General features: G+C 46.4%; 1 protein-coding gene across 7 annotated transcripts in view; it reads right to left on the reverse strand.

Moving 5' to 3' along the window:
- Window positions 1–26317, reverse strand: part of DYSF (dysferlin) — a 100308-nt gene that overhangs the window by 12409 nt on the left and 61582 nt on the right. For 6 of the 7 annotated variants that reach the window (XM_014935963.1, XM_014935960.1, XM_014935961.1 and 3 more), the window contains 10 exons: window positions 24859–24957; window positions 24019–24147; window positions 22630–22785; window positions 20813–20904; window positions 18448–18618; window positions 17725–17867; window positions 14983–15122; window positions 13010–13098; window positions 12655–12750; window positions 9018–9159 (listed from right to left, as the gene is read on the reverse strand). In XM_014935963.1, coding sequence (XP_014791449.1) covers window positions 9018–9159; window positions 12655–12750; window positions 13010–13098; window positions 14983–15122; window positions 17725–17867; window positions 18448–18618; window positions 20813–20904; window positions 22630–22785; window positions 24019–24147; window positions 24859–24957 — 1257 coding nt within the window. Of the gene's footprint in view, window positions 1–9017; window positions 9160–12654; window positions 12751–13009; window positions 13099–14982; window positions 15123–17724; window positions 17868–18447; window positions 18619–20812; window positions 20905–22629; window positions 22786–24018; window positions 24148–24858; window positions 24958–25980; window positions 25993–26317 lie in introns of all 7 variants that reach the window. The other variant, XM_014935959.1, reaches the window with a different exon arrangement.

Raw genomic sequence — 26317 nt, forward strand, 5'->3', positions numbered from 1 at the left:
GAAAGTTATGTTGGTATCAATTTGTGCCTTAATTTAGTGACAATATTTTAGCAAACAAGCTAAACACGAGATTGCAAATAGGATCTTTTGAAGTGACAGAATCATATTCATGTGATTTAGATGAGGGTGACTCTCTAAGGTGAAGAAAGCAACAAGTGTTGAGTGGCAGTGCTGCCAAACTTCACCTTCCTCATAATTAATGGAAAAATATAGGAATAAATCTGGATCCACCGCTGCTCTGTTCAGTCTGTTGTAAGTAGTTTGTGTGCAGTTGGCCAACTTGCAAACACCTCTATCACCTGTAAGTTGCCTGTGGCTCCCAAGTTTACTTACTAAACCAGAATATGTGAAGAAAGAGAACTGGTGCTTTCATAGCAGTTCACTATGTGATGGGTTCCTCAGTTCTCAAATGACGTTGTTCATCTTTTCTGCACGTCTTCCAGGTTTTCATTCTCAGGACAGGTGAAAGCTAGAGTTGGACATGATATTCTGGTAAATCTGCTGCTAATACTATACTGGGATGCTGCCAAGCTATTCAATTTGCTTGCTGTATCTATTACTACGTCGAAGTTCAAGAAAGGAGAGACTCAGTGCACCATCAAGCCATGATGACCAAAGCCTCACTGGCCAGACCCTCACCAGAGCCTGTGTACCACCAACTGAGCAGTGACACTGTGACACTTGATTTCAGTCCTTATAATGTGAGAGCTGTCACTGCATATATGCCCTTCTCATTTCCATTAGATGTCAATCTGTTAGATTGTTAGTTCCCTGCCACTAGATCTGCTGTGACAACCTTTTGAAAGGTTTTGCAGCAGTCCCAGAAGCCTATTTTCTAAGCACCTGCAATGAAAATTACACCATGAACATCACCGGTGATTATCATCGTTTACCAAGCCTTGTGCAGTGCTGGAGCTATCATCCATCTGTTCTGCAACCTGGCCACAGTAATAAGGAATAGCCACTGCCTGTGAGACAGCATCCAGATGGGAGCTCATCAATAGGATGAGGTGGAATTTTCTGCTTTTCTGGAGAGGAGATGATTTATAAAACACTCATCCATGAGAAGTTTGCAACTGCAGTGGTCCTGTTACTACAGTGGATAGGTCAACAGCAAGGCAGATAGTCTGCATCCTGGATAGTCAGACCAACATTCCCCAAAAAGCCAGAGGATGGGAAAATTTAAAGTAGACTTCTCTAATAAGGAGGGCTTGAATCACATTACCGAGACAATGAGTTTGCAGTCACATCATTATAATATATGGTGGATATGTGTCTATGCCACAAAATTCGCTATTTATGTGGTTGCAACCAAGAACATTTCCCAACAGGGATCTAATACCACTTTTTGGATGCCACAAGATGCCTGAAAGTTAGGGCTGAGAAATATTAGGACAGAAGGAGAGACACACAAAAAGCCAGGTTCCTGTTATTTCTGGCTCCAACCAACACTCACAAAGAGGAGGCAGAGTCATGACCAGTGTCTACTGACACAGGCTCAGAGGTGTGCCCTGTGGGCAATGCCTCCTGCTGCATTCTTGCAACATGGCAATATCATAAACGAACAGATTTAATTAAAACCAGGAAACTTCAGCATTATTCATGACACATACGTAGCACCATAAATTCACTGCAGTGGCTACAAGACTCTGATTCATTATATCGTGTAATATTAAAAAAAAGGGGGGAAGAAAGAATGTGTCACACTCCACAAGAACATAAATATTCAAGCAGGGAGACTGTGGGCGCTTAAATCCCATTGAAACTGGTTTCACTTTAAGAGATCACCCTGGACGGTTATATTTCAATTTAGCTCCATTCCCTGCTTTGCTTTGGAAATACACGCCAGCATTTTTGCAATGGAGCATTTTATTTATGCTTTTTAAATATTTTATAATCTAGAAAAACAAAATAAAGTCAATGGAAACTTCCATCTCTCCCCCTCTGCTTATTGCAATGTATTAAAACGTATGTTTATCCAAGGAGGGGGGCACTTTTTCCCAGCTAATAAGTAATTTTAAATTAAAACTAAAAAGGGAAAGAGCTTATGGTGATTCTTCCCTTTCTCATATATTGGTAGGGTCATGTGCTACAGAAGGGTTGTTAGTCATCCAGAAGGGCAAGCCACCAGGAACCATGTACCCATGCCTAAAGAAGGTGGCCAGATGAACTCACCTTGGGTTGGAAAGGTTCATCTGGGGTCTGTGAAATGGAGGCAGACACATTTTGCATGGTGTGCACCACAGCAAGACACCATGGGCTCCAGGGGAATTCAGGCAGCCCCATCCGTGCTCACCATGGGAGAGGATAAAACATGTCCTACAGGTATCTCTTCTTCTCTGGTGATAACTAATGTCCCTAGCTCAGAGGCTGATTTCCCCACATCTCCATTCATCAAATGTGTCCATGTTCCAAGAGCATCGCTATGCTGCTGCCTGGATTGAAGCACCTCTCCAAGCACGTGTTGGACCTTCTCTTTGCACCACCCCATCTACTTGGAGTCGAATGTGAACAAAACTCAGCACTTGAGAAGCCCCTCTGAAAGGGAGGTGTAATAATGGCAGCTGTTCTCTCCGGCAAAGGTACTACCCGGTGGAAGATCCAGTCCCATGAGTCCCCTGATGGGGAAAAAGGAGGAACCACGATAGGGAGCAGGCTGCTGTGAGACCCAAATTACTGTCTCAATCTCTGAGCTGATGCAGCAATCCTCCTCCTCTTGGTGGGCTCCTTCCCCATCTGCAGTTCTAGCTGAGCTCTCCCAGGACAGGAGGAGAGCACCTTGGACCCAGGTCAGAAGCAGTGGGTGCTGCAGGGCCTTATGGCCATCTCCCACACAACAAAACACAACTGGATACACGTCCTCTAGGAGACCAGGCAGTTGCTGGCAAACATAGAGGACTTTGGGTTTCCACCTTCCCTTCTGCTGCTGCAATGCCCACAGAACTGCCCATGCTCAAAGCAAACAAAACCTATAGCCTGGCCAAACGGATGCTTGCTGCACCCCCCTGCCTCCCCAGCACCACTTCTACCCCTGAGAGCAATGCCCAGTCTTGCCAGGGACTCCCTGCCCGATGAAGGATGACTCAAGCAGTATTCAACCCTTTCCGGGTGGCAATGAGGAGCTCGTACAACGCTAGCACAATCTGTACAGCTTTGGCCTTTCTTGTGGAAAAACACTGTAAATGTGGTTTGGCCGGTGGTGAAGCTTTCCTCCTCTGAGCCCCGTGAAGCTGGGGACACGGCAGAGCAGAGCTGGAAGGGCAGGCTTGGGAAGGAGGAATTTGATGCTGAGCTAAGTTTATGGGTCCGTTTCAAGGCAGTGTGAAATTTGCCTCCATGATTAAATCTAGCTACAAAAGTTCACTATAAAAACAACCCACAGCAAGAAATTTATTTCCTAGCCTTCTGCAAGGAAGGGGGCTTGAATTATTGTTTGGGGGTTTGTTTTGCATTGTAGGGGGAGAGGGGAGGCTGGTGAATATTTTACAGTCGTGAATAATGCAGCAGGGGAGGTAGGAAAAAAATAAGCTCATATCACTTGGAAAGTGTTGACAGGGCTGCATTTCTTCTGGGTTGCTTATGTGCTACGGAATACAAAGTAAGGAGCAACCCCGCTATTTCAGGGAGGCCCCAGTGCATTCGCACCCAAGGAATCCTGGCTCATTTCAGCACGTGCATATGGGAGAGAATCGGTCCCTCATCCCACAGCAACTGGGGAGCCCCAGCCATATAGGAGACCCCTTCGGAGGTCAGTCAAGAAGAGCCTCTTCTGCTGTAGGAGCCAGGACAAGCTGTCCTACAGGGCCATCCTTCAAGATGTTGAGAAACTGCTTCCCTGAACCTCGTCCCATTGGGACATTCATTTATTTGTAATAAGCAGCTAGCTAAGAGTGCTCATTATCGCACTTTTGCTGGACTAACTCACATCACAGGCCTCACGGTTTTCTGCATCCTTCCCTGATCAGGAGGGCAGCTGAGTGAAATCCCAAGCTTGCAGCATCAGCTGCACATTTGGGCACAGCCTTGCCAATACCTGGAGATAAACTCCAGGCGTCACCGCACCATAAATGTGAAATTGTCATAAAATTTGCCTTGGGGCCCATACTCTTACTTCAGTCCCTGAATCACCGCAATGCCATTTCCTCAGCCTCCCATGCTTTCCCTCTGGCAGAGTTTATCAGGCTTTTCTAGGGACATGGGGCCATCCCACTGACATTTAGGGAGTTCCAAGCCTTGATGTCCCAGTCCTGGCCAGTTTGTGAATGGCGCTGTTGGACCTTCAGTTCTTGAAGCCACGCTTTGCTCAGCCCTCTCCATACATCCATTGGAAAGGAAAATTCACAACAGTAACTCATGTCTGAATATCTCAGAGGCTGCCAGTACATCCCAGGTCACAACTGCTGCCCCTGTCCTAATAGAGAAGACGGTTGCATTGTATCTGCTTGTTGCAGTCCCACTAAAATACGTAATATGTGACTGCCTTGTCCAACTCTGCCTTCCTCTGAAAAAAAAAAAAGGTACTTAGAGCCCATTCAAAATGTTGCATTTTCACTAAATGTGGAAGGAAAATGGACATTTTGTAGTTTGCTTTGCTTTCTGATGTCACCAAGAAAAACAGGGGAGGACAAGATAAAGGACAGGAAACACGAGAAGAAAGAGTCAAAAATTAAAAGGCAATAGCTATTTTTTTAGGTTTCTGACACCAAAGAAGAACGAAAATTTCAATCTAATAAAATACAAATTGTTTATAACACAAATCAGTGCTTGATATTCAGAATTTCAATGTAAAACCAAGCAGAGCACAAAGATTTCTTCGGACAACCTGGAGATTCAGCAACGACTGTAACAGAACAAGGGGATGATACAGGGACCCAGTTGCAGAAATCTCACACGCTTGGCTATTTATTTTCTTTTTAATTAAACAATGGAGAGGCCACACACTTAGCTCCAGGGTAAACTCCTGCCCTGTCTGACTAATACACCGAGCCCAGGCTGCCCACAAGCTCTCGGCTAATTTAGAGCATTGGACTGTGAGCCATCACGGCACGGTGTGAGCTTTCCCCATGCAAAATCAATTGCAACGGGGACGTCCCGGCGTGCCCTGCCGCTGGCACCAGCTCCTTGTTCCCAGCTGGTGCGAATCTACTGGGCGCAGAGGAATGCACCGGCTGATCTGCCCCAGGTGAGGGTCTGGCCCGTTACAGGTCAGAGCTGTCAGTACCAGGAAGATGTCAGGACACTATAATGAATTTGCAGACAAAGTAACCAGAATCGATGAAACCAGATGGAGTTGGGAAAGCCTCCGCGCCAGGGAGGGAGGAATTTATTCTCAGCTCCACTCAGCAATAGAACAAAACAAGCTGTGAGTTGCAGCCCCCTTTTCCCTGCTTTTCTCTCAAATGTCTTTGCACTTTTCTCTCAAGTTGTGTTTAAGACCCCAAACCTCCCTCTTTCTCATATCGCTCTTGGAGACCTATATCTAGTATGATTTCTGGGATGCCACCAGCAGATCAGGTCTAGAAAAAACCCTTCCAAATGTCAGGTTTGTTGTTATATTCTATGAAAGAAACAGCAGAGTTGGAGACTTTATCTGCATCCTGTAGAAACGGTCTCAATCAAAGAGATATGTGCAAGCACCATTGATATCTCACAACCACAGGGTTATTCCTGGGATTGTCCAGGAAGTAGGACCACCTACTTCTAGCCATGTGAGCAGCATGCACCCACCACTGACAGATGTCCAGGACCCAGGTAGGTTGCAATTAATCTGCTTAAGACTTGGATAGCCCCTTTATTTGGGAGCACAACATGGAAGAAATGAAATGTACGTAACAGCTCCTTGAGAAACAACCTCACCACAACTGCCCCTGCCTTGCCACTGAATAAACCAGATAGTTGATTGTGGTTTCTTCTACAGTAGTGGGATGGGTCCTCTTCCAATGGCTCTCTTTGTCTTTGCAAAACAGAGTATTTTGTGTTCTGGCATCAATACTTCATTTTCTTGTTGACACCTAACACCAAAGTCTAGTAGCAGAACAACTATGAAGACAACAAACATGTTCCTTGGTCTGGTTTCTGCCAATGGCATGGCATGACATAGATTTGAAATTGCCAACAATGCTCCCATACTCATTATCTTCATCTCCTGGAATTTCTTTTATGCAACACTTTTCAGATGGTATATGAACAACCCAGCCAGGTCCTGGAAGCTCCAGCCTAGTGGTTTATTTCCAGGTCCACTCAAGCACCAATAGTTTTTAACATTATATTAAGATGCTCTTGAAATTCTACCCTGAATGTTCATTTATACAGATGACTTGCTCAGACATTCAGTGTCAAGCTTTTTCTACCCTGAAGGACATCTAGAATTCAGCTTTGGCAGCTATATTCAGCTACTGCTGTAATTGGCACTTGAAGCTGAACATTTCAAAATCAATTTCATGCATTTTCCACCTCCATAGCGCCTGCAAGATGTGGGAGCTGAGCGCCTCTCTGACCGGGTGCCCAGTGAAACGTGATCCACATCCAGCCTACCTCAGCATTGCTCTTGATAGACTCTGGTTGTACCATGACCATCTGATAACATTGTCTGCAAGAGTCAAGACGTGCCAGGCTTAGACCCGGGGATCTGAAGTTTAAACCCTGCAGACATCTGCACTTCTCGCTGCTGGTTGGCAGCGGAGCATTGTCCTCATCTGGGACCTGGACCTGCCTGTTCCTCCCCTACTTAAGACAGTATGTAATTTCATGCAAACGTCTCTGGGGCACTGAGTCTACTTTTCTACCCTAGCTCCCCCTCTGAAATACCCTCGCTCCAACATGCATTGTGTATTGACCCTTTCACCGAAACAATCGCATGATTTGCAATCTAAGAAACTCTCTTCCTGTAGGACTCAGCAAGCTGCAAGCATACTGTGGCCCTGCAAATGACATGGCTTGACTTGTCCATGGCTGCTAGAGAAAGGTAGCACAAAAAGAAGCAAGAGCAGAAGAACGAAATTCTGAATAAATACTGAGAGAGGATGTTAAAGAAACACACATTTACATATTTTCAGAAGAGCTGTCCCAAAGGTGGACTTGCTCTTTCATGGGGATTTTTTTGAATGGGGAAATTCCTTTCTCGGAAGGAGAAGCAAAATCTTTATAAGATTACTGCAGCAAGAGAAGATACGGATGGAAAAACATCCAGAATTATTAAAATGTTTAGAAAAGCAGGAATAAGAACTGACACTTCCAATCCATAGGTTGAATTGATGCTCACAGGATTTGCAGCCTCCTGCTTTCCCTTGAGGTGTCCTGTGGGAAGACTGAAGCCTTGAAACCCCAAGAAATCTCAGCACTTGAAAGCTTTGGAGATGAAGTTCCAAAAACTTCCTGTACTGTGGCAAGGATTAAACAATCCTGGCTACCACTGGCCATCCCAAGGCTTCAGAGTCCAGTTCCACCAGGTGGCACCTGGGTTTTCCCCAGGTTTGCAAGCTCCCAGTGCCCCCCAGAACTAAACTTTGCAGAGACCCTGCTGTCCAGGGGCATTGTTGCTCTGTTGGGAGCTATTTGCAATCTGGGTTGGGAGTGACCTATTCCTGCAGTCCATCCTGCAACGCGAAAGGGACCTCCAGCCTGCGAGGAGGCGAGTGGAGCAAACAAAGGAGAGCAAATTCAAAGCTGCTTTCCTTCCAGCAGTGCTCTCTCTGAGGGCCAACACCAGCAAGGCTTGGGTGCAGGTGGCTTTTAGCAGCTCAGAATTTGCCATCTGACCATTTTGATTTAAATTCCACTTTCCATTGCCTGCGTTTAAAGTTCGGTGCATGGGCTTTTACAGCAGCAGTAATGAACCTGGAGTTCAAACAGCACATGGCGAGATCAAAAATTGCCAGAGCGGAATGTGTCCCACAAATGCAAAGCATGGCTTTTCATTCATTATTTTTTCCTTTACAGACAGGTTTTACAAGCTGTTTATTTTCTGATACAGTGTTGGCAGACATGTGGTCGGAGGAGAATCAATATCAGCACAGTGGGATGTATTTTCTTAAACGGTTTATAGGGGGGTCTTTGCTTTTTCAAAGGGGGATAATTGAATGTAGTACACACTGTACTTTTGATTTGTTTAACATGAAGCGTGAAATGGGTACAGCTATGATTCTGTCAATCAGTTTAACTATCCAGCCATTCATTTTGAAGCTAGGCCTCCTCGCAGGGATCGTCTGGCTTGAGAGATGGGGAATTTACTCAGCATCTTCCCCACCAAAGTGCCAGTTCCAACCCAGGCCATCGCTGGGACCTTGCTGGCCCCACAAAACAAACTGGGATCGGAGTCCCAGGTGAGCTTTGCAGATGCAGATGGTCCCACTGCAACGAGGTGTCTTTGGACACCCTGTATTCAACAAACACCGTGGTCAAGTTCACAGTGGCAATACAGGGAGCAGGGACAAAGACTCGGGCTTGGCTTGGCTGGCTGAAGGGGTCTGAGCTTTTAGGGAGATGTCACAAAACAAGACTGAATCTCGAAAGCAGGGGTTATCCCTGCTGTCCACACAGACACACAGACCCAACAACACGCCTCCTAATCTGCAGGTTCAGCGTGATGCCCATCATGCCATGCCAGAGACGCATACTTAACCACCCCCTTCAAAATGACATCTCCATCTTTGGAGTAACCTCATTGTTGATTAGGCATCTTGGGAAGTCCCATGCAATCTGGAGAGTACTTTGACACCACTGCACCAATATTCAGCTACGTCCGGTCGAGAGGAGTCTTTCCTGGGGGGACAGTTGCTCCAGGCTCTATATACAAAGCCACCTCTAATTCTGACCCCACAAATGTTGTATGCAAAATGTGAATTTTTTAAACCAATTTTCCCACCTGTCCACAGCTTTGTATTTCAAATAATGCAATGGTAGGGCTGAGCCTTGCAGAGCTCCATTGGTGCTGCAGTTGTGCGGGTCTTAGATCATGCAGTGCATTTCACCCCAGAGTTACTATGAGAAGGTAGAAATATTTGTCCAGGGACACTCACCTTTTTTGCGATGTAACACATTTGCTCAGCGGGAAGATAGTCAAAGGGGAAGATGAATCTCCAGTTGAAATTGCCCTCTCCTCCCATAGACCTGTAGTGCACATCTGTCTTCTGCTTGTTCTCCTCATGGCCGATCAGCCAGCTGCAAAATGCAAACATGTTGTATGAAAAACAAGAAGCACACCAGCAATTTTGGAATTCACTCAACGTCACAGAGGCAATGAGCAGGTAATAAAATGTCTCTTATCCCTGTGAATGCCTTGGGCTGCTATCTGTAGGGGTAGCCTGGAGTCCATAGGAGACTTGGGAGGGAATGCAATAGTCCCTGCAGTGTTGGGAGACGAGCCACTGCTGGTGGTAGCAGCCTGAGAAGCTCTGCAATGTCTTCTCCCCCCTCTCCTCAGTTTATGGATGTTTTCAAGACTCAACACTGCCTTAAGATCTGGCTCGAAGTTGTCACTTACCCATCCACAAGCACACATCAGCTTCTATCCTGCCTTGGCAAGAGCTTGTTCCCCTTTGCAGACACCCCAACAAACTGACCTTGTAGTTAGCCTCTAAAACCACTCTGTTGATGAGACAACCATGCTAAAGGACCAAAGGGCCATTTTTAATCTCTATTTTCGATTTCTCAAAGATTATTATTTGAAAGTCCTAAATGGCCAAGAAGTTCTTCTCCAGGAAAATCCCAGAGTGGCCAGACCCTGCTGTGGCCAGCTTCCATTAGCGACAGGTCCTTGCAGCTCAGTTCCCCTCCTGGTCTAAAAGAGCTTGCTGTGGTCACCCCACAATGAGCCCAGGGGCAAACTGAAAACTTTCCATAACAACTACTTTTTTCCAGCTGTGAGTTTTGCAACTGTTGGGTTTTCATTCCGCTCTCTTTCCCTGTCCAAGATGTTTCAGTCTTCAGCAATCAACAAAAAAACCAAAACAATAAAACACATCCATTTGTGTATTTAGAGCCTTTCTGGAGGAAAGCCAGAAGATTCAGAGGGAACCTCTAATGAAAACAATTATCTCGTTCGATTGTTTTCCACTGAAATTGAAAATAAGGATTTTTTGCCCAGCTATACAAACGATCCTCTCTTCTACAGGGCCTGAGAAGAGCACATGACCCACCCCAAATGTGTTGTTGGAGACAGCAAAGGGAGGTCTACTCAAGTTCATCCTACAGTACACACACCACATGCACATGTGCTACATGGACAGCGAGGGCTTGATGGCAGCGCGAATTGTGTGGTGAGGATATACTAATACTTAAATTGTGGCTGGATTATTTGATTTGATCTGATAGGATGCAAATGGTGACCCTGTGTGTTTATCCACATCCTTCAGAGCTCGTCAGGGACCCTCGGAGGATGCAGTGTGAGCGCCCTCTCCTTGCAGGGAAACAAAAGGACAAATAAATGGTTTGATTCAGATGCTTCTTTGGCATGTTTGTTTGGGGTTTTTTCTTGCAGATTTGTTGCACCCTCTCCACTACAGGAAGGAGATGCCAGAAATCAAAAGCATTCAAGTCAAAGTGCCCCAGAATTAAAACATAACATAGGAATGGCTGTGGTGACCAACCAAAGGTCCATCTTGCCCAGCATCCTGTCTCTGACTGGTGCCAATAGCAGATGTCCAGGAAAGAGCTTGGGACTGGCGCAAACACATCCAGAATTTTTCAAATCCATGTGGCTCAAGGTATCTGCAATATCCAAAGGCAAGGCTAGGTTCTTACATCTAAGAGGAGATTGTTCTCAAAACTAGCACGCCTCCCCTTTTGTTTAGCACAAGTGTAAGATCTTGGAGGACCCAGGACATCCTTTTATTTAGGAACCCAAAAAGAGATGTAGATGAGTTTTAAAGATGCCACATAATATTGCATAAAATCTTAGTAGTGCTGGTTGGTTGGAAGGGGTCTCTGGAAATTTCTAGTCCAATTGGCTCAAAGTTTTACCTTGAAATATCTTGAAAAACTTGCAAGATGATGAGTGAAGACCTCCCACCTCCCATGTGACCTGGTTCAATGTTGATCCATCCTCTTGGTGAAGTAAAACTTTTTATTGGAAATTTCACTATGAAAACAATACAAAAACATCCCCCATCTATGACAGTGACAGAGAGGGCTGTTAACCAAAAAAAAGATAATCTTTAGATTCTAATGAATATGATTTCCCTACCCTAGCACTCTTTTTCTAGCTACAGCACGAGTCTTTAGGAAGGGAATGTCTCTCTGCACTCCACCATGCACAACCTAAACTTTGTTGAGACCTCTTCATGCTATTGTAGGACTATCAATAAATAACTTATTACATTAAATAAAATAAACAGCAACTGAGTTCTGCCTCAGGGGCAATAGAAAAGCTCTGGTTTCATTTACCTTCCTAACTGACTCGACAATAGTTTACATATTATGCAGAAGATAACGTATAAGAGACCGAGATTCCATCCCTAGCCTTGCCTAATGGGTTAAATGGAGAATAAACTGGCAATAGCCTCCTCAGAGAAGCACTGCGAAACCTTCTGAAGGAAAACCACAGGTAAAAGCTCCTTATCCATGGATTACACCCTAAAGCAAGCTTCAGCCCCTGTTCAGGAGACGGCGATGGATGAGAGGAATGGTCCTCACCAAAGCAGCACACCATGGTGATGAAGGTCGCTTCGCCTACAGGTTCCCCTGTCTGTAGGGCAGACACTTAAGGACAAGAAGGACCATTGCCTCCCCTTCCAACAGGATGATTTGGGCCTTATCCAGAGATGTCAATGATGCAGCCATTTGGGGGGAAGATGAGGAAGTTGAGCAATGTTTTTAACTCATTTACAGCACTGCGAGATTTGCTTGGTCATTGGGGATGCTAAAAGCCAGGAGAGGGATATCAACAAGCGCTGGATGCTCTCGCGTTCCTGGTAACACCCTGCAAGGACTACTATTTCAGAGCCCCAAAGTGCACAGAGCAGCTTAGCTGGAGCTGATAACAATGCACTTGATGTGAATACCAGGTAAGCAGCGCGCATTCTGGATTTACAGGAGGAAAATTGGGATTGTAAAAAAGGGATTTACAGTCTGTTTCAAAATCCTACCTCTTCCTGTCCATAAATCCAAAGAACGCACAAAATAAGTAAGTCCCTTGGCTGGGATTGCACCATTTTACACAAGATAAAACATAAATGGAGTCAGGCAGAGAAGGGAATGTGCCAGAGGAGTTACTGCTGGTTGCCACATTTTTGTGTGTTTCAAGGAAAAAAGGGAATTCCAAAAAAAGCAGCTATGCAAACAAGCCAACCTATGTATATGGAACAAGCCCATGTCTGTCCCAGGAGAGGAGCTGGGAAAGGGTCGGCAGTGGAAATGCAGACTACATGCCCCTCTCTGCAGTGGCTAGGCTGCTTCCCATTTTATCTCTCTAAATGTTAATATGTAAGCATCCAAGAGAAGCAAAGAAAAACTTGACATCGTGAAGTGGTTATGAGCACAGCAGAGCCTTGTGTGCCAAGAAGCTGGATCCATAGCTGGAGAGGTGTGAATGGCCCCTTCATCCCAGCAGGGGTCTACCACAGCAATGTTGATGCAAGGGCCATGTTAACTCCTTCACTGCTGCTCTTGCACCTTCAGGCTACAGTACTCAAGGACACAGAAGCGGGGGTGGCTTACCCTTTGACGTAGATGTCACTCATCTTCTCCCCCGTGATGCTGAGGTCATCAAGGATGACATCCTTGGTGTTCCAGATGATGCAGCGCAAGAAGAACCTGGACAGCCCCGGGAACAAAAGCAACATGAAAGGGTGAAAATCTTCGTCTAAAGCTCACCTGGACATTCTACTTAGCTATTTAGCTGAAGGAGCTGACATGAGTCATCTTTCTCTGAAAATAAGCCCACATAGACATTTCTCAGCTGGGCAGGTGAATCTCCCCCTCATCTGGCACCTCCAGCCCCTCTCCTCTCCCCTCACAAATGGAAAGTGCTGGAACCAGCACCACACTGAGTAAGAAATGAGAAACAAGTCACCTCTTGGCTTTGCGTGGTGTGATGTTGAAAGGGGGGCCAGGCTGTCCCAGAGATTTTGGAAAAAGGTCCACCCACATCTGTAGCTTTCCCTGCATGGAAAGAAAGACACATGAAGCCTGGTGAACCTCCTAAATGTGTTAGCTTCACCTCCTCAGTAAGACCCAGTGTGGAGAGAGAAAATATCAAGTGGTCCAGTGCACCTTAGTTGAAAACTAAGGCTTCCTTAATTCCTTACGTATTATATTAAAATTATTTTAGTGATAATTGGGTATACGTTAATGGCCTGATATGTATAAGAGTTTGGTTTGGATAAGCTGAAGGTGCACTCTGGGTTTACCCTCCATGACTGCTTATCTTTACTCAGGGACAGACTGAAGACTAGGTCCATGTGAGGTGCTGGAGAAGCAAGCAGTTCACTTGTTTTCCATGGTGTCACCAGTTGTCACCACCTAGGCAGCTGCTTTATGGGTCTATGACCATGGGAGTGGCAGCTAGGATGAGGAGAGGGGAATCTAATTCCACTTCCACAAAATCCTTCTAGGGAAAGAGCAACAGAAATACAGCTAAAATCTCGGGGGGGCGGGGGGGAAGGGGGATGTTTTTTAGGTGGTCTCTTTTGCTGTAAAACACCAATGGGTGCCAATAAAATATTTTATTGTGCAGTCTCAAGGGTTGAAAGAAAAAAAAAAGCCATCCTTTGACAATCAGCCCATCACAGAGGGGTTTGTGGTTTGCTTGCTTTTGGCAAGAAAATCTTCCATTTCAGCAGAAAACTTTAAAAGCCCAACCTGGCTTTTAGCTCACTGCGAACAGCCTGACAAAGCCAGCTTGTTCTGTGGCTTTGCAGCAGGTCAGAGCCATGCTTTTGGGAACTGCCCTGAATGTAGCATGTACTGAGTCACACAGATTAATCCCCTGGACCCAGCTTCACTCCTATGGATGCTCTTGGTTAGAAGCATTGGGGCAGGGCAGACCCAGATTGCTCTGCCCATATGCAACCCCATGTCATGGAGGAAGCACTCTTGCTAGTCTCCATAGCTGGTCCAACAAGACCATGACACCCGTACCTGGAAGAACAGTGCAGACCCACTGGTCACCTGCCAGCAGCCACCTCCTGCCTCTAATCATCATTTTCACTGGGTGAATTAATATGAAAAGATGTTAGAGTAGTTGTCAGTGCATTTACTTCTGCCAACAACTCTCCTCTCCCACCACTGGAGAGGTGTTCTGGTTAAAAATGAACCACAGAAGGGAAACAGCTGAAACGGTGCAGATCAGTGGGCTGTGCACATTTACACCAGCTGCAGAACCAGTCTCACGAAACTGCCTTTGCAATGCAACTGGAACATGTATGACAGATGATAATTAATCATTTTGTTCTTTGGGAGGCAGCTTTTTTTGATCCAAATGCATAAACTACACATATGTGCTAATCAAAGAAAAGGGCTTAGGCTAAATACAGATACCTGGATTTCAATTGGTTTTGGATGGGAGCCCCTTAGTTTTCATTGGGCTTAAAAACATCAAGTCTGCAACACTACTAGCATTTTACACCTCCAAGAGCGTGTTCAAGCTGCAGAAATCATGCTGCTGCATTGCCAAAGGAGCCTGCGGTGTCACTACCATTATAGAATAATTCTGCATTAAGACTTTCAGATGAGAAATGGCCTTCCCACAAAAATACAAAAGTAAAAAAAAAATTGTAAGCAAATGCTGATGGAAATGAACACATGAGGCTGGAATCGATCTCCCCAAGCACCCTGAGCAAGTCAGCCACGGAGCTGAGCTCCAGCCTGCATTTGATAGCCAGTGCTCTGCTGTGCCCCATAAGCTGCTTCCCCACCTTGGGAACAGCCCATCTCCTGGGGCAGGTGTCCCTAGCGTGGCTCCACAGTGAGCCAGCCACCTGGCTAGCACTGGATAGAAAGGAGGGGATGCTCTTGGTCTTGTCCTGGATGCGTCACACCACCCACCTGCTCGATTTCTGGCTGGAGAGGGCTGTAGAGACGCCTTGTCTCCACGTGCTCCGGCACCAGCCCTTGCTTCCGCAGCACGTAAAGGGCGAGGCGCTCCTCCACTGGCCCCAGGTGGGGGTTGAGGGGTTTCCCATCCTCTGCCACAGAGCAGAATAAGAGCACCATTACATCACGCCACGGCCACAGCTGTGCAGCGACAGATTCTGACTGCCCCATGGGAGCTTCCCAAGGGATCAAGCACAAGCCTACCAGCTTCGGCTGCAGCCAGGAGTGAGCAGGAGGAGTGCAACCTCCATTTGCACATTCAGCATCATCACAAACATTCCAGAGCACAGGGCAACCCATTCCCAGTGGGACACATGGACAAACCACCGTACAGTGGGACAGGGACCTGCATCGAGTCTCACGCGTGTCCTCCCCCAGATCACAGCAAGTGAAACATTGCAAGGACCAAGTTGAAGCACACAGAAATAACAGTCCAGTCTTTGATCCTCCTCAAGGGTTCAGGGCCCCTAAAATCCTAGCAGTTGAGGCTGCAGGGTCCCCAGCAGCCCTCCAGCCCATGCTGCTGCTCTGCCGCCACTCACACCCCCAGCAGAGGTTTATCTAACATGTGATCAAAGCTCTTCAGGGAGAGGAGATGAAAGAGTCTGCTCTGGTACAGTTTGCAAGTACTCATGTAATGGATATTGTTTAAATCCCGTCATTTAAAACCATCCGGCGTCTTCAGCTGGGCAGAAAGGAGTGCACTGGGAATGTGCTCCCTACAGAGTCCTGTCTCTTCTGTGCTGGGTTCGGGGTGAAAGACAGAAATGACAGGAAAAGGATGGCCATGCAGACACCACCAGCACAGCTCAGTGGCTGGTCCTAGTCCCTGTTCTGGTCCTCATTGCTTCTACTAGGGTATTCGTGGTCTTTCATCAAAACAGGCCAGTACACAACAGTCACAGCAAATACCGAGCTGTACGTGAGCAGACCTGAAATCTTTTCCACCTCCTCAACCCACTCCACATCAGACCCTAATACCTCTACAAATAGATTGAACAAGATCCAACCTATCTCCAATAATGGAGATTTTTGACTGGATCTCCAATAATGGAGATTTTTGACTTCTCTGCTCCAGCACTCAGGATCCCTTGTTACATCCAGGTATGGAGGATGGAGCCAGCTTGGTCTCGGCTGAGCCTGCTCCTGCCTCCCCATCCCCACGTGCCATGTTGGTGCTGGTGGAGGACATCACCCCCAAGACACTGCCTTTCGGCCACAGCGTTTTAAGGCTGTGCACCTTCGAGGACCTTTGAAATGAAATGCGCTCCATAAATATTATTACAGCTCTGCAACTTTCAGGTGATATATCCCAGCTCCTTTCTTGGCAATATCTTGAAGTGGTTAACTTCAGACATATGGGCTATTTCCCAAGCAGTGGAAACCTGGCGTGCTTGTGTGTGTGTGTGTGTGTGTATGCACAGGAAAAAGAAAAAGCCCTTCTCAGAAAACAACAAATGTGGGGGTTATGGAATAATGGTCCGGGTGCAGTGCTTGTAAAACCCATGCTCTCGCGTTTAATAGCTTCACTTTATACCGCCAGGTTCAGATCTGACATTGCTCTGCGAACACAGCTGGTTTCCAGATCTCCTTGAGGTCAAGCATCAGACTTTGTTCTGTTTTTTGAACTGATTGCCATTAAAGCAGAGGAAGGTGAAAGGCAGGGGCTGGGAGAGGGGGGAAGACCCCGCTCGGTTTAACACCTTTCCAGCCCTTGCTGAAAACCTTTCGCATAAGAGGAGGCTGCAAAGGAGGTGTTGCTCCCCCACTCCTCCTCCTCCTAAGAGGACAACCATGAATTTGTGCATTGATTCCCAAGAGCAGGGAGGGGGATCAGCCCTGGGCTGTGCCATCTTGTGCCTCTGCAGGCAAAGTCCTCCTAGATGGCTCTGCAATACTGTCGTGGCCCTAAAGTCAAACTGCAGCTCCCAGGCCATACAGTGGGGTCTCACCTCCTCCCTATGCCAAAATACCCCTTCCATGCTTTAAAGCAGAATCTTCTCTAAAAGGCATACTTCTGTGCCCAAGAATGGCAGTCAGATGAGTACGAGTTGATGCCCAGGATATTGCAGGTGTCAGTGTTGGTGGGTTTTTGGGCAAACAAGAAAATGCCTCCCCAACCCTCAGTGATATTTTCTCCTTGCTGGCAGAGGCTGATTTTGCATTTCCAGATAGAGCACACCTCGCCCCGCGGGCCGTGAGCGCTGGAGCGGGATGCTGGGCACCGTGTGTATGATATTGTCTCCCTCTAGTGACTCCAGCCCCAAAACGCAGAGACACAAACAGCACAACGGCTCCTTCCAGCCCAAGCAGCAGCTGGAAGACCAGGCTGGAGCCTCTCTGGCTGCGATGGACTTTGCTGCTCCCAGCCCACATGTTATTTGGTTTGCTCTAAGTGGAAAAGGGCAGCCGCTCAAGGCCAAGGTTAACGTGGCTGGAATGCAGGTCTGGGTTCAGCCCCAGGGTTTGGTGCAGATCCAACTGCAACCTGCAACCATTGGGGCAGAGCCAGCCTTCAGAAAGGTGCAGAGCCAAACTGGGCAGCAAGGTGAGGAGGAGAGAGATGTGCCTATCACCCACTCCTGGCCTCCACAATAATCCTCTACTGTGATATGGTCATGACCTACAACTCCATCCCTTTTTTCTGGATAAAGGAAAACTATTTGCAACCCCAAAACAGCCCCATTACCTTACCCAGTTCAGAGAGGATGTACTCTTGCTCCCTGAAGATGACCCGGTCGGACTTGTAGCTGGGAGCCTTGTAGTTGTGCTGCAGGGAGAAGAGGTGAAGCAGCTGGGAAGGACGGAGTTGGTCTCGCCACTGGTTGGGTCCAGACCTGAAATCAACCAAACAGGAGGGAAAACAGTAGCTCAGCAAGTGATAAAACATCTTCCAGCCTCAACAAGGGGCAGCAGCAGCGTTACAGCAAAGAAGGATGGTCTGAGGAAGGTGCAGTTCACTCTGTGTTCACTGGTGAACGGGGCTGCATGTTCCACAGCCCACTCAGCCCCAGTTTGCACTGATGGGGTGTCCGATAGCTCTCTTACCCAGACCTACTATGTCACCCTTCAGCTGGCCCTGTGCATGGGGGATGTCCTCACCGCAGTGTGCCCAAGAGGCATCAGGGACATAACAGGATCTCCCCAGTGAGATTTCTGCTATTTGAAGCATTTTGTGCTTCTGGAGGAGAGCCAGGGCTCAGAGAAGTTCCTCAAATGTGGAGTTTCTCTGGTGTGAATCTGTCTCTCTAGACAAATCTCTTTGGTGAAGTACAGCACTGGTCACTTCCCCTTGGGACAACCTTAAGCCAGCAGATCTTTGGGTTGAAACATCACCCTCATACCCATGTCCAACTTGGCACCACACAGCCCTGGCATCTATAGAGACCCACTCCCTGACCCTGCAGAGGTACCTACACGCAGTAAGTTTGGGGGAGGCCACAGCGAGCCCCATATTTTGACAGGAAACGGTTCTCCAGGTCTATGATGGTCTCCCCAATCTTTTCATCCTTCGACAGTAGGTCGTAGTCATAGAGCGTAATCTTCAAATCTTTCTCCAGGGGCAGAGTGCAGCTCAGCTCGAACATCCTGTGCAGCAGGAGCCAAGAAATACCCATGAGTTGAAGGTTCATGCTGCTGAGTACCTCACAGGAAACAGACGTACACACCATCCCAACCCACCAGGGCCAGGAAGGACACTACACCCACTGCACATCTTTACTATGTTGGCCTAGTACTATTGATCCTGTGTTGTACTGGCTTAGTTTGTGGATATGCACTAAGCAAGCATGTATTGGGTTTCTTTTCACCTGGTTGAATTACTCTGAAGCAAACTTTGCCCCTGCTTAGTTTCTCATTGGGCATAACAGTGGACACTGCAATATCCAGGGAAAAGAGCTGCAGGTGAGAGTCAGGAATCATCATCATTGCCACGGAATTTGAAAGGGGGAGAAAAGACAGCTTTAGAAAACCATCTGCTCTTTGAGCCCAAAGAGCAAACATCCAAAACAGAAGTCAAGCCTGCCTGGGCCAAGCTTGTGGTCAGCATGAAGCTGACCCCTCAAAACCTCCTTGCCCTCTCCTCCCAGTTCTAAGCACCTTTTTTCTGTGCTGTTTCCTCTCCCATCATTACACCACAGTTAACATACTGACATAACAAAAAGCAAGAGCAAACCTTCCTTTCCCTCTTCAAATAAAGGAGATCAAGAGACAAAGCACCAAGACCCTGACAAAACACAACACCCAGATCTAGACCAAGCTGGTGCTCATGGATGTCAGCGACGTACAAGGTGGTACCACAGGGTGAGCAGGACAGTCCAGGCCTGACCCAGCACTACCAGGAACCCTCCACCTGCTGCTGAAAGGCAGGCAATGCTGGGGAGAAACACGATGCCCATTCCTGCTGCCAGCACCCACCCCGGAGCAGCTTTTAAGGAGGGGAAGTGAGTGATTATGCCACCAATTAAGAGTGCAGGAGGAACTGGGGTCAGCAGAAAGTAATTAGCTAAAGCTGGAAGGCAGCCAGCCGCCCAGGGGAAAGCTCGTGAAACGAGATGTTTAATAGCCGCCAGCAGCCAGGACCTCGGTTTTACATCTTGCTTTAAAGACCGGGTGGGAGGTGCAGCACGCTGTCTAGACGGCCTCTGGCCGGGAGCCAGGCTTGGCGAAGGAGGACTTGCTCTGCCAAGCAGAGCTCACCAGGATCTGGCTGTGGGCTCTGCAACAGGGCAGTAGGTCCTGGCCCACTGGAGGTCAGGGCTCCCTCACGCTAGACGGGGAGCGACCACTTTCAATTCACCATCGGGACCGCCACCTCCATTTGGCAAACGAAGAGGAAATATGTCTAATGCACACTGTCCTCCCAGGTCTCACCAGTATCACCCTCGCCATCCTTCTCCCTTTTCCTCCTTCCTTGCAGATCATGTATCTCCCTCTCAGTCTTGCTTAACAAAGCAAGAAAGGTGTCACAGCATTGACAGCCTGAGCTGGTAAGAACCACCTAAGAAAACCAGCTGGATGTCATGCCGAGTAGGGCTTGATCCCTGCTTGTGCTGAAGCATTACCCTCTAGATCTAACCCCAGCTTTTCTGGGAGAATAAAATCCTCTCAGCACATGGAGGTTGAACACCAGGTTTTCCTCTGCCTCCCTCTGCTTTGCCTGGTCCCTATGATGCTTTCTGGCTCTGATGAATGCCCTTTTCTGAAAACATCATCTTTTGCCTTTTATCTTAAGTTTGTGGCCCTAATGCAAGGCAAACAACTCAACCAGCCCACACCATATTAATAGATAATTCTGTTTCAGAGCCTAATCAAACATTCATCATGTCTTTTAAGAAAAGTGCCTAAATGAGGAACAGTTTCCCAGACTCTCTACCATCAGTGGGATGAGGCAGATGCCTCCACAGGGGAATCTCAGATCTAAAAACTCTGATGGCAGAGCAGATGCAGTCCGTGCTCCACAGCTCAAAAGTCCCAGGGAGAAGACGAATGAGCCATGGAGGGCAAGAGAGTGGTCGAGCCAAGGCCAGACTCACTTCAGCAAGCTAACATGACCCAAGAGCACTCCAGGGGAATCGTAGAACGGCTTGGGCTGGAAGGGACCTTTAAAGGCCATCTAGTCCAACCCTCCTGCCATGAGCAGGGACATCTTCAGCTAGATCAGGTTGCTCAGAGCCCCACTGATTTAACTTTGATTGTAGACTGGGATGGGAAGCTGGCCTGCCCCTATTCCCTCAATATGACATAAAAAACCACATGGACTCCAAACTGAATCAAAACTTACTTTCCAAAGACAGGGTCCAGCGTACAGGGAAGGTAATTTTCTTGGTCATTTATGGATTTCTTTCCCACTGAAATCTTCACATAGGGATCACACTAAAGATGAGCATGAAAATAAATGCAAGAAAGAATCATTGCACAGCAATATTGATGACAAAGGAATAACTCAACCTCCCCTGGTCCCAGCAAGCAGGATCTTCCACCACCCTTGACAAACACCTATTTTCAAGGATAGGATAGTCTGACCATTAGCTCCTTCCAACAAACCTGTGAACATCGGTAAGAGCTACTTGCACCACAATTCCTTTGAGAGGATGACCAAAGGACAAGAGTCCAAGTCCTTCTGAAGTCCATGGGATGGAAAAGCAATAAAAGAGCATGAAAAAAGTAGTTATGGCTTCTTCAGTGGACTGGGCTTGCTCTGAAGTCCTTAGGATATTACCGTTCTCATCTGAGTCATCTATTTTGAGGTTCCATCGAGGTCATCATTTTTTAAGTTGGACGTCTACTCAAAAATAGATTTACAAATGTAGGGGAATAAAATGTCAAAGGAAAAATATTTTGTTTCAAAAAATGTGGCTCAAAACCATTTATCTGAAAGATGCTGCAACAAATTTAAGACAAAAGAAAATGGAAGCATACTTTAACATCTAAAAATTGTATCAGATATTTTTGCATCTTAGCAAGTTTTTAAGCTTCCCTCTAACAACTAAAACTATTCCGGGAAACCAGCATAAATTTGAAAAGTGGTTAAATTAACTCAAGTCAGCATTTTTTCCAGGGGAAGAAAAAAAAAATAAGAAAAGGAAAAAACCCAGAAACTTCACCTAAATGATGGCATCTAGCTTGAATCCAGTACTAGAGGGTCCCACCACCCTAGCTCCTAACAAAACAAAAACAAAACAAACAAAAAAAAAGGCAAAGATATTGGCTAGTTATGCTCCCTGGAAAAAACACTGACGCCAAGTTCCTCATCACTTTTCCTTGACTTGTAAATTTTTTTTTTAAATCAAAGGATGGAAAAGCAGTGCTCAGGGAAGGTCTGCAGTGTGAGGATGGACTGGGCATCCAGGGCTCTCCTTTGGTCTCCCCTTGACTGTCATGAGCTTTAGGAGACATGTCAGCATAGGGGGAAAGGCTGTGGGTGAAACTTGGATTAGTTTCGGTTTTCGGTGTAAAAAAACTGTATTTTTTTTCTACTCCTTTTTGATCTGCAGGAATGTCTTATGAGAGATTTCTAAGAAATTGAAAAATTTAATTCCAAGTCCATTTTCAAAAACTGGGCAGATGAAAAAGCAGAGGTTTTTTGTTCATGTCGAAATATTTCCCATACTTGTTTTTTTTTTTTAACTTTTTATCTGTTTTCCAATGGAACAACAAGAGTTATGAAGGATGTTTTTCCTTGAGTTTTTTGCAAAGTGAAACAAAATGAACATTTACTCTTTGAACCAACACAATTTTCTTTTTACACTGAATTTTTCTTCCAGACTGGCAAAGCTTTGCAAAAAGCAGTCATGTGAAATACATGATTTTGTTTCCTTTGGCACAAAGGTAAACAAACAAACAAACAAACAAATTTTGCTATTTTAACTCGCCCTACTGAAAAATCCCTCAGGATGGAGGAAGAGTTGGCTCCTGGGATTCCCAGATGTTGCAATGGAGCCAGAAAGAAGGGGTAGATTTTCTCCTTTTTTGCTGTCACCACTGTTTCTAAATTTTAAGCCATATGTACAAATTTTGATCAATTAGGTCTGACCTGTTTAAAAAGCCCACGCCGTGAGGCAACATTGAGGTTGACCACAACTTTCCCCAGCAGAATACCTTTCCATTGGCGTCCTTGGGCTGGAGACCAAAGGCCCGGATGATGTAGACCCTGACGAGACACTCCTGGGGTCCTCTGGCCGGTAGCTGGTGGAACTGCCGAGGTGGCACTGGGACTCGTGGGTCATCTGGGAGAGGGTAAATTTTGAACGAACCCTGTGAAGGACAGATGTGTTCAGCTGCACTTGCACACCCACACGTGCAGATGGCTCTCGTGTGAGCAGGCTTGCAACAAAAGTCCAGATGGTTGCATAGAATCACAGAATCATAGAATGGTTTGGGTTGGAAGGGACACTTAAAGGTCATCTAGTCCAATGTTCTTGCAATGAGCTGGGCCATCTTCAACTACATGAGGTTGCTCAGAGCCCTATCCAACCTGACCTTAAGTGTTCCCAGGGATAGGGTATCTATGAATATTACAATGCTGGGGACAGAGCCCAGATCCTGACTGTCTTCTGTCTCCTAGACCAGCCCATGTCCTGTCAGGCTCTTCATGATTGAGGGAGCCAGGAGCAAGGTGGCAAGCTGCCTGTATCATTCATCTCTTGGCTGAATGTCGATGCAAATTCTGTTAAAAGTCTGCACAGAGCAACTCCAGCCTGTTCATCCTTTACCTCTCCTACTTCCCTGCCCTTTCAGCCTTCATGCTATTAATGACATATAAAGGAGCCTTGCTATGAAGCAGCTCCCTGAAGGCTGAGACCTTCTCTGCAGGGGCAGTTTTAAGGGTTCTTGAACAAGGCAACTAGTTCCTGAGAGAAAGGTGAGAGGAGGAGAGAGAAAATGCAAAAATTTACAAGTGTTTTATTCAGCAGAGATGATTTCCTCCCAGTGAAGTGGCAGGATTTAGTCTCTGGCTATTGTCTGGGGGAGAAGAGTGCTGGGTAAGAGCAGGAATTTTAAAAAAAAAAAAAAAAAAGAAGCTAGAAGAATTTAATCCATTGTCTCTTGCAAATATGCTAAAGGTTAAAATGAGTAAAGGATGCATTGCTGCTCTGCACTGGACAGACACCTCCAAAGGGAGAGCTCTGAGCATCAGCATGGTGAGACCATCAGTGCTCACACATGCACCCACCACTGTCCTGGAGGAAGAAGATACTCCGTTGCTTACATCCAGCATCAGTTTCAGATGGGTTTTGCTCCAAGATGACAGCACAGCCTAGAGTGGGTTTGAAGCACGCAATGCACTTGCTGCTGGGAATCCAGCAGCCAGGTCTGCACAGGCAGGTTGTTCAAACTGAACCAAGTGACCTACTCTTATGGCCCATTTCTCACTGAAGTCCTATCCAAAAATAGTCAATTGGCATCATCCCACTCAGCAGCAAGATCTTCCACCTAGCAGCGTGCATTGTCGGGTATGGATACAGGTAGAAAGAAAGACCATCACACCTTGAACTCGCCAACAACGGAGGGGTCATCATTTGAGTCCTGCAACCGGCCACGATACAGCTTGAAGGTGTGGCAGAAGTCAGAGAGATGCTCGAAATCCTCCACATTCTCCAGCTCTGTCTCGTAGACCTGGGGAGAGAGAGATGGGGGGTGTGGGCAGGGACTGAGTCCAGACAGAGAGGGACTGGCAGTCTGTCCCCACCAGTGTGGGACAAGCTCCTTGGTCTAGAGCAAATACCACCCACTGGGACAGAGTCCTGGGACCTGTCACCCTTGTTTCTCCCCAGGACAGTGGATGAAGAACAGACTTTTGGCAACCCAATAAATAACAGCACATTGCAGAAGACCCAGACTAAGCCAAGGTCTCACAGAGGGTTTTTCATCAGCCAGAGACCTTCCTGCTGGGAATATTTTCCTTAAGATGAGACAAGGTTTCCCCCACTTTAGTCCTATTTTGGCCTCTGTGTTAATTTTAGCCCTTCTTGTAATAGGCCTTCTAAATCTCCCCTTCCTAAGGGAAGACGTTCCCTTGTTCTCCTTGTTGTTCCCAAATGTCTTCCAGGGTGGGAGTTCCCCATCTCCTTTGCCACTTAGAAATGTGACAGTTTTTTGAAGGCTGCGAAGTGGAAAGCTACCAGAAAAGATTTTGCAAGGAAAATTGAGTTTTCAAAGCAGTTACTTTTTAAAACAAAAGTACCTGCACTCTGGGGAAAACAGTCTTTTTTGTTTTTTCCCTGAAAGAAATAAAAAACCTAAAAATTAAAAAAAAAATCACAGCTTGTGGAAAAACATCATGGAGAGTGCAGGTCCAATGAACCAAAACCAGCCAAGGCCACTTACCTTCAGCGTGTCAAAGCCCTTCTCTAAATAGCAGCCACATTTTTCCCTCTCTCCTGTGGAAGCATAGAATTTGCTCCACCAGTCAATGAATTCTTCCTCCTGCAGCAAGGGATACCAAAGTAAAATATCTCAACAAGCAAACCCCAGTAATCAACAACAGCAGCATCTCCCATCATTGCTGGAGGTGAACTTCTGCCCTGTGCACTAGCCACACAGTTTTGGTGGTGGTCTTCCCAGTGTAGAACCACACAGGGGATAGATTCCTGAATTCTTGTGCTAACATGGTCCTGGCAGCCTGAAATTCAGGGAGAATGTGAGGACTCCTCTTAAACTCAGTTCCTGGTTTGGGCTTTGACTGGAATGTTTTGAGGTTTCTGGGACAGGGATTGTCTTTCTAGTTTGTCCCCCAACCACCACTCAACCTTCCCATCCAAACAAAACACATGAACAAACAAATCAATGCATAAAATGCATATACTTCCACTAAAGCAATGGTCCCCAGGTGCTGCACCTCTCTCAGGAATAACGTAACTCTCTTCTCATTGATATTATACAAAGAAATAGGCAAATCTCATATAACCTCAGCCTCATCTCTCAGCCACAACGCCATTAAGGAACATTTGCCTCATCTGTTATGCAAACTGGATTTCTGCTCTGAGGATGCTGTTCCAAGAAGAAAGCCGGCTGCCGGCTTCAGCAAATGTATGTATTTTATAAGAGCACCATTTTTGAAATTTATACAAGCAAAGATGAAGGGGCTTTGACTGTGATTCATGAAACATTCCTGAAAAATAATGATGTCTTATTTTAGAAGTCCACAAAATTCCATCACACTGACCTAATGGAGGAATCATAATAGAGGTTTATTGGATTTATATTTTAAGCCAACGGTGCAGGCTTTAAATTGCTGTCTTGAATAGACATTGTTTTTAATAGAAATATTACATAAATTAACTCTGAGGCCTCTGCTGCCTCCCTTATTTTGAAAAAAAAAAAAAAGCCTTTCATCGCTTCCCCTGTTTTATTGTTTAAAAAGCTACACTCTGACCATCATGGCTTTATTACGACATTCCACAGGTACTGAGTTACAAAGAAAGCACTTAAACTAATCTGACGACTTACCCATGGTATCTTCTGCAGCCCCAAGACAAAGAATTTGGTTAGATATTTTTGCTGGTTTCTACTGATGGTACAAAAAAAAGGGGGGAAGGAAAAAAAAAATAAGGAGGCAAGGGGAGCAGCTGGAATGTTAATAGCGAAGGACATTAATCCATTTGCCTGCAAATGGGAAAGCCAGGGAAAGCAATGGTTCCACCGCACGAGTGACTGAATTCGGGGAATTTCATTTAGTAACCAGGCCACAGCCAAAATCACCTCCAGTGTTTTACCTTGGACATGCTACAGGATGGTCCTCAGAATGGGAGTCTGTGCCCTGAGCCCTGGCACGGGTGGCTGAGGG

Source organism: Calidris pugnax, unplaced genomic scaffold (assembly GCF_001431845.1).
Source record: "Calidris pugnax isolate Ruff unplaced genomic scaffold, ASM143184v1 scaffold14, whole genome shotgun sequence".
Lineage (NCBI taxonomy): Eukaryota > Metazoa > Chordata > Aves > Charadriiformes > Scolopacidae > Calidris > Calidris pugnax.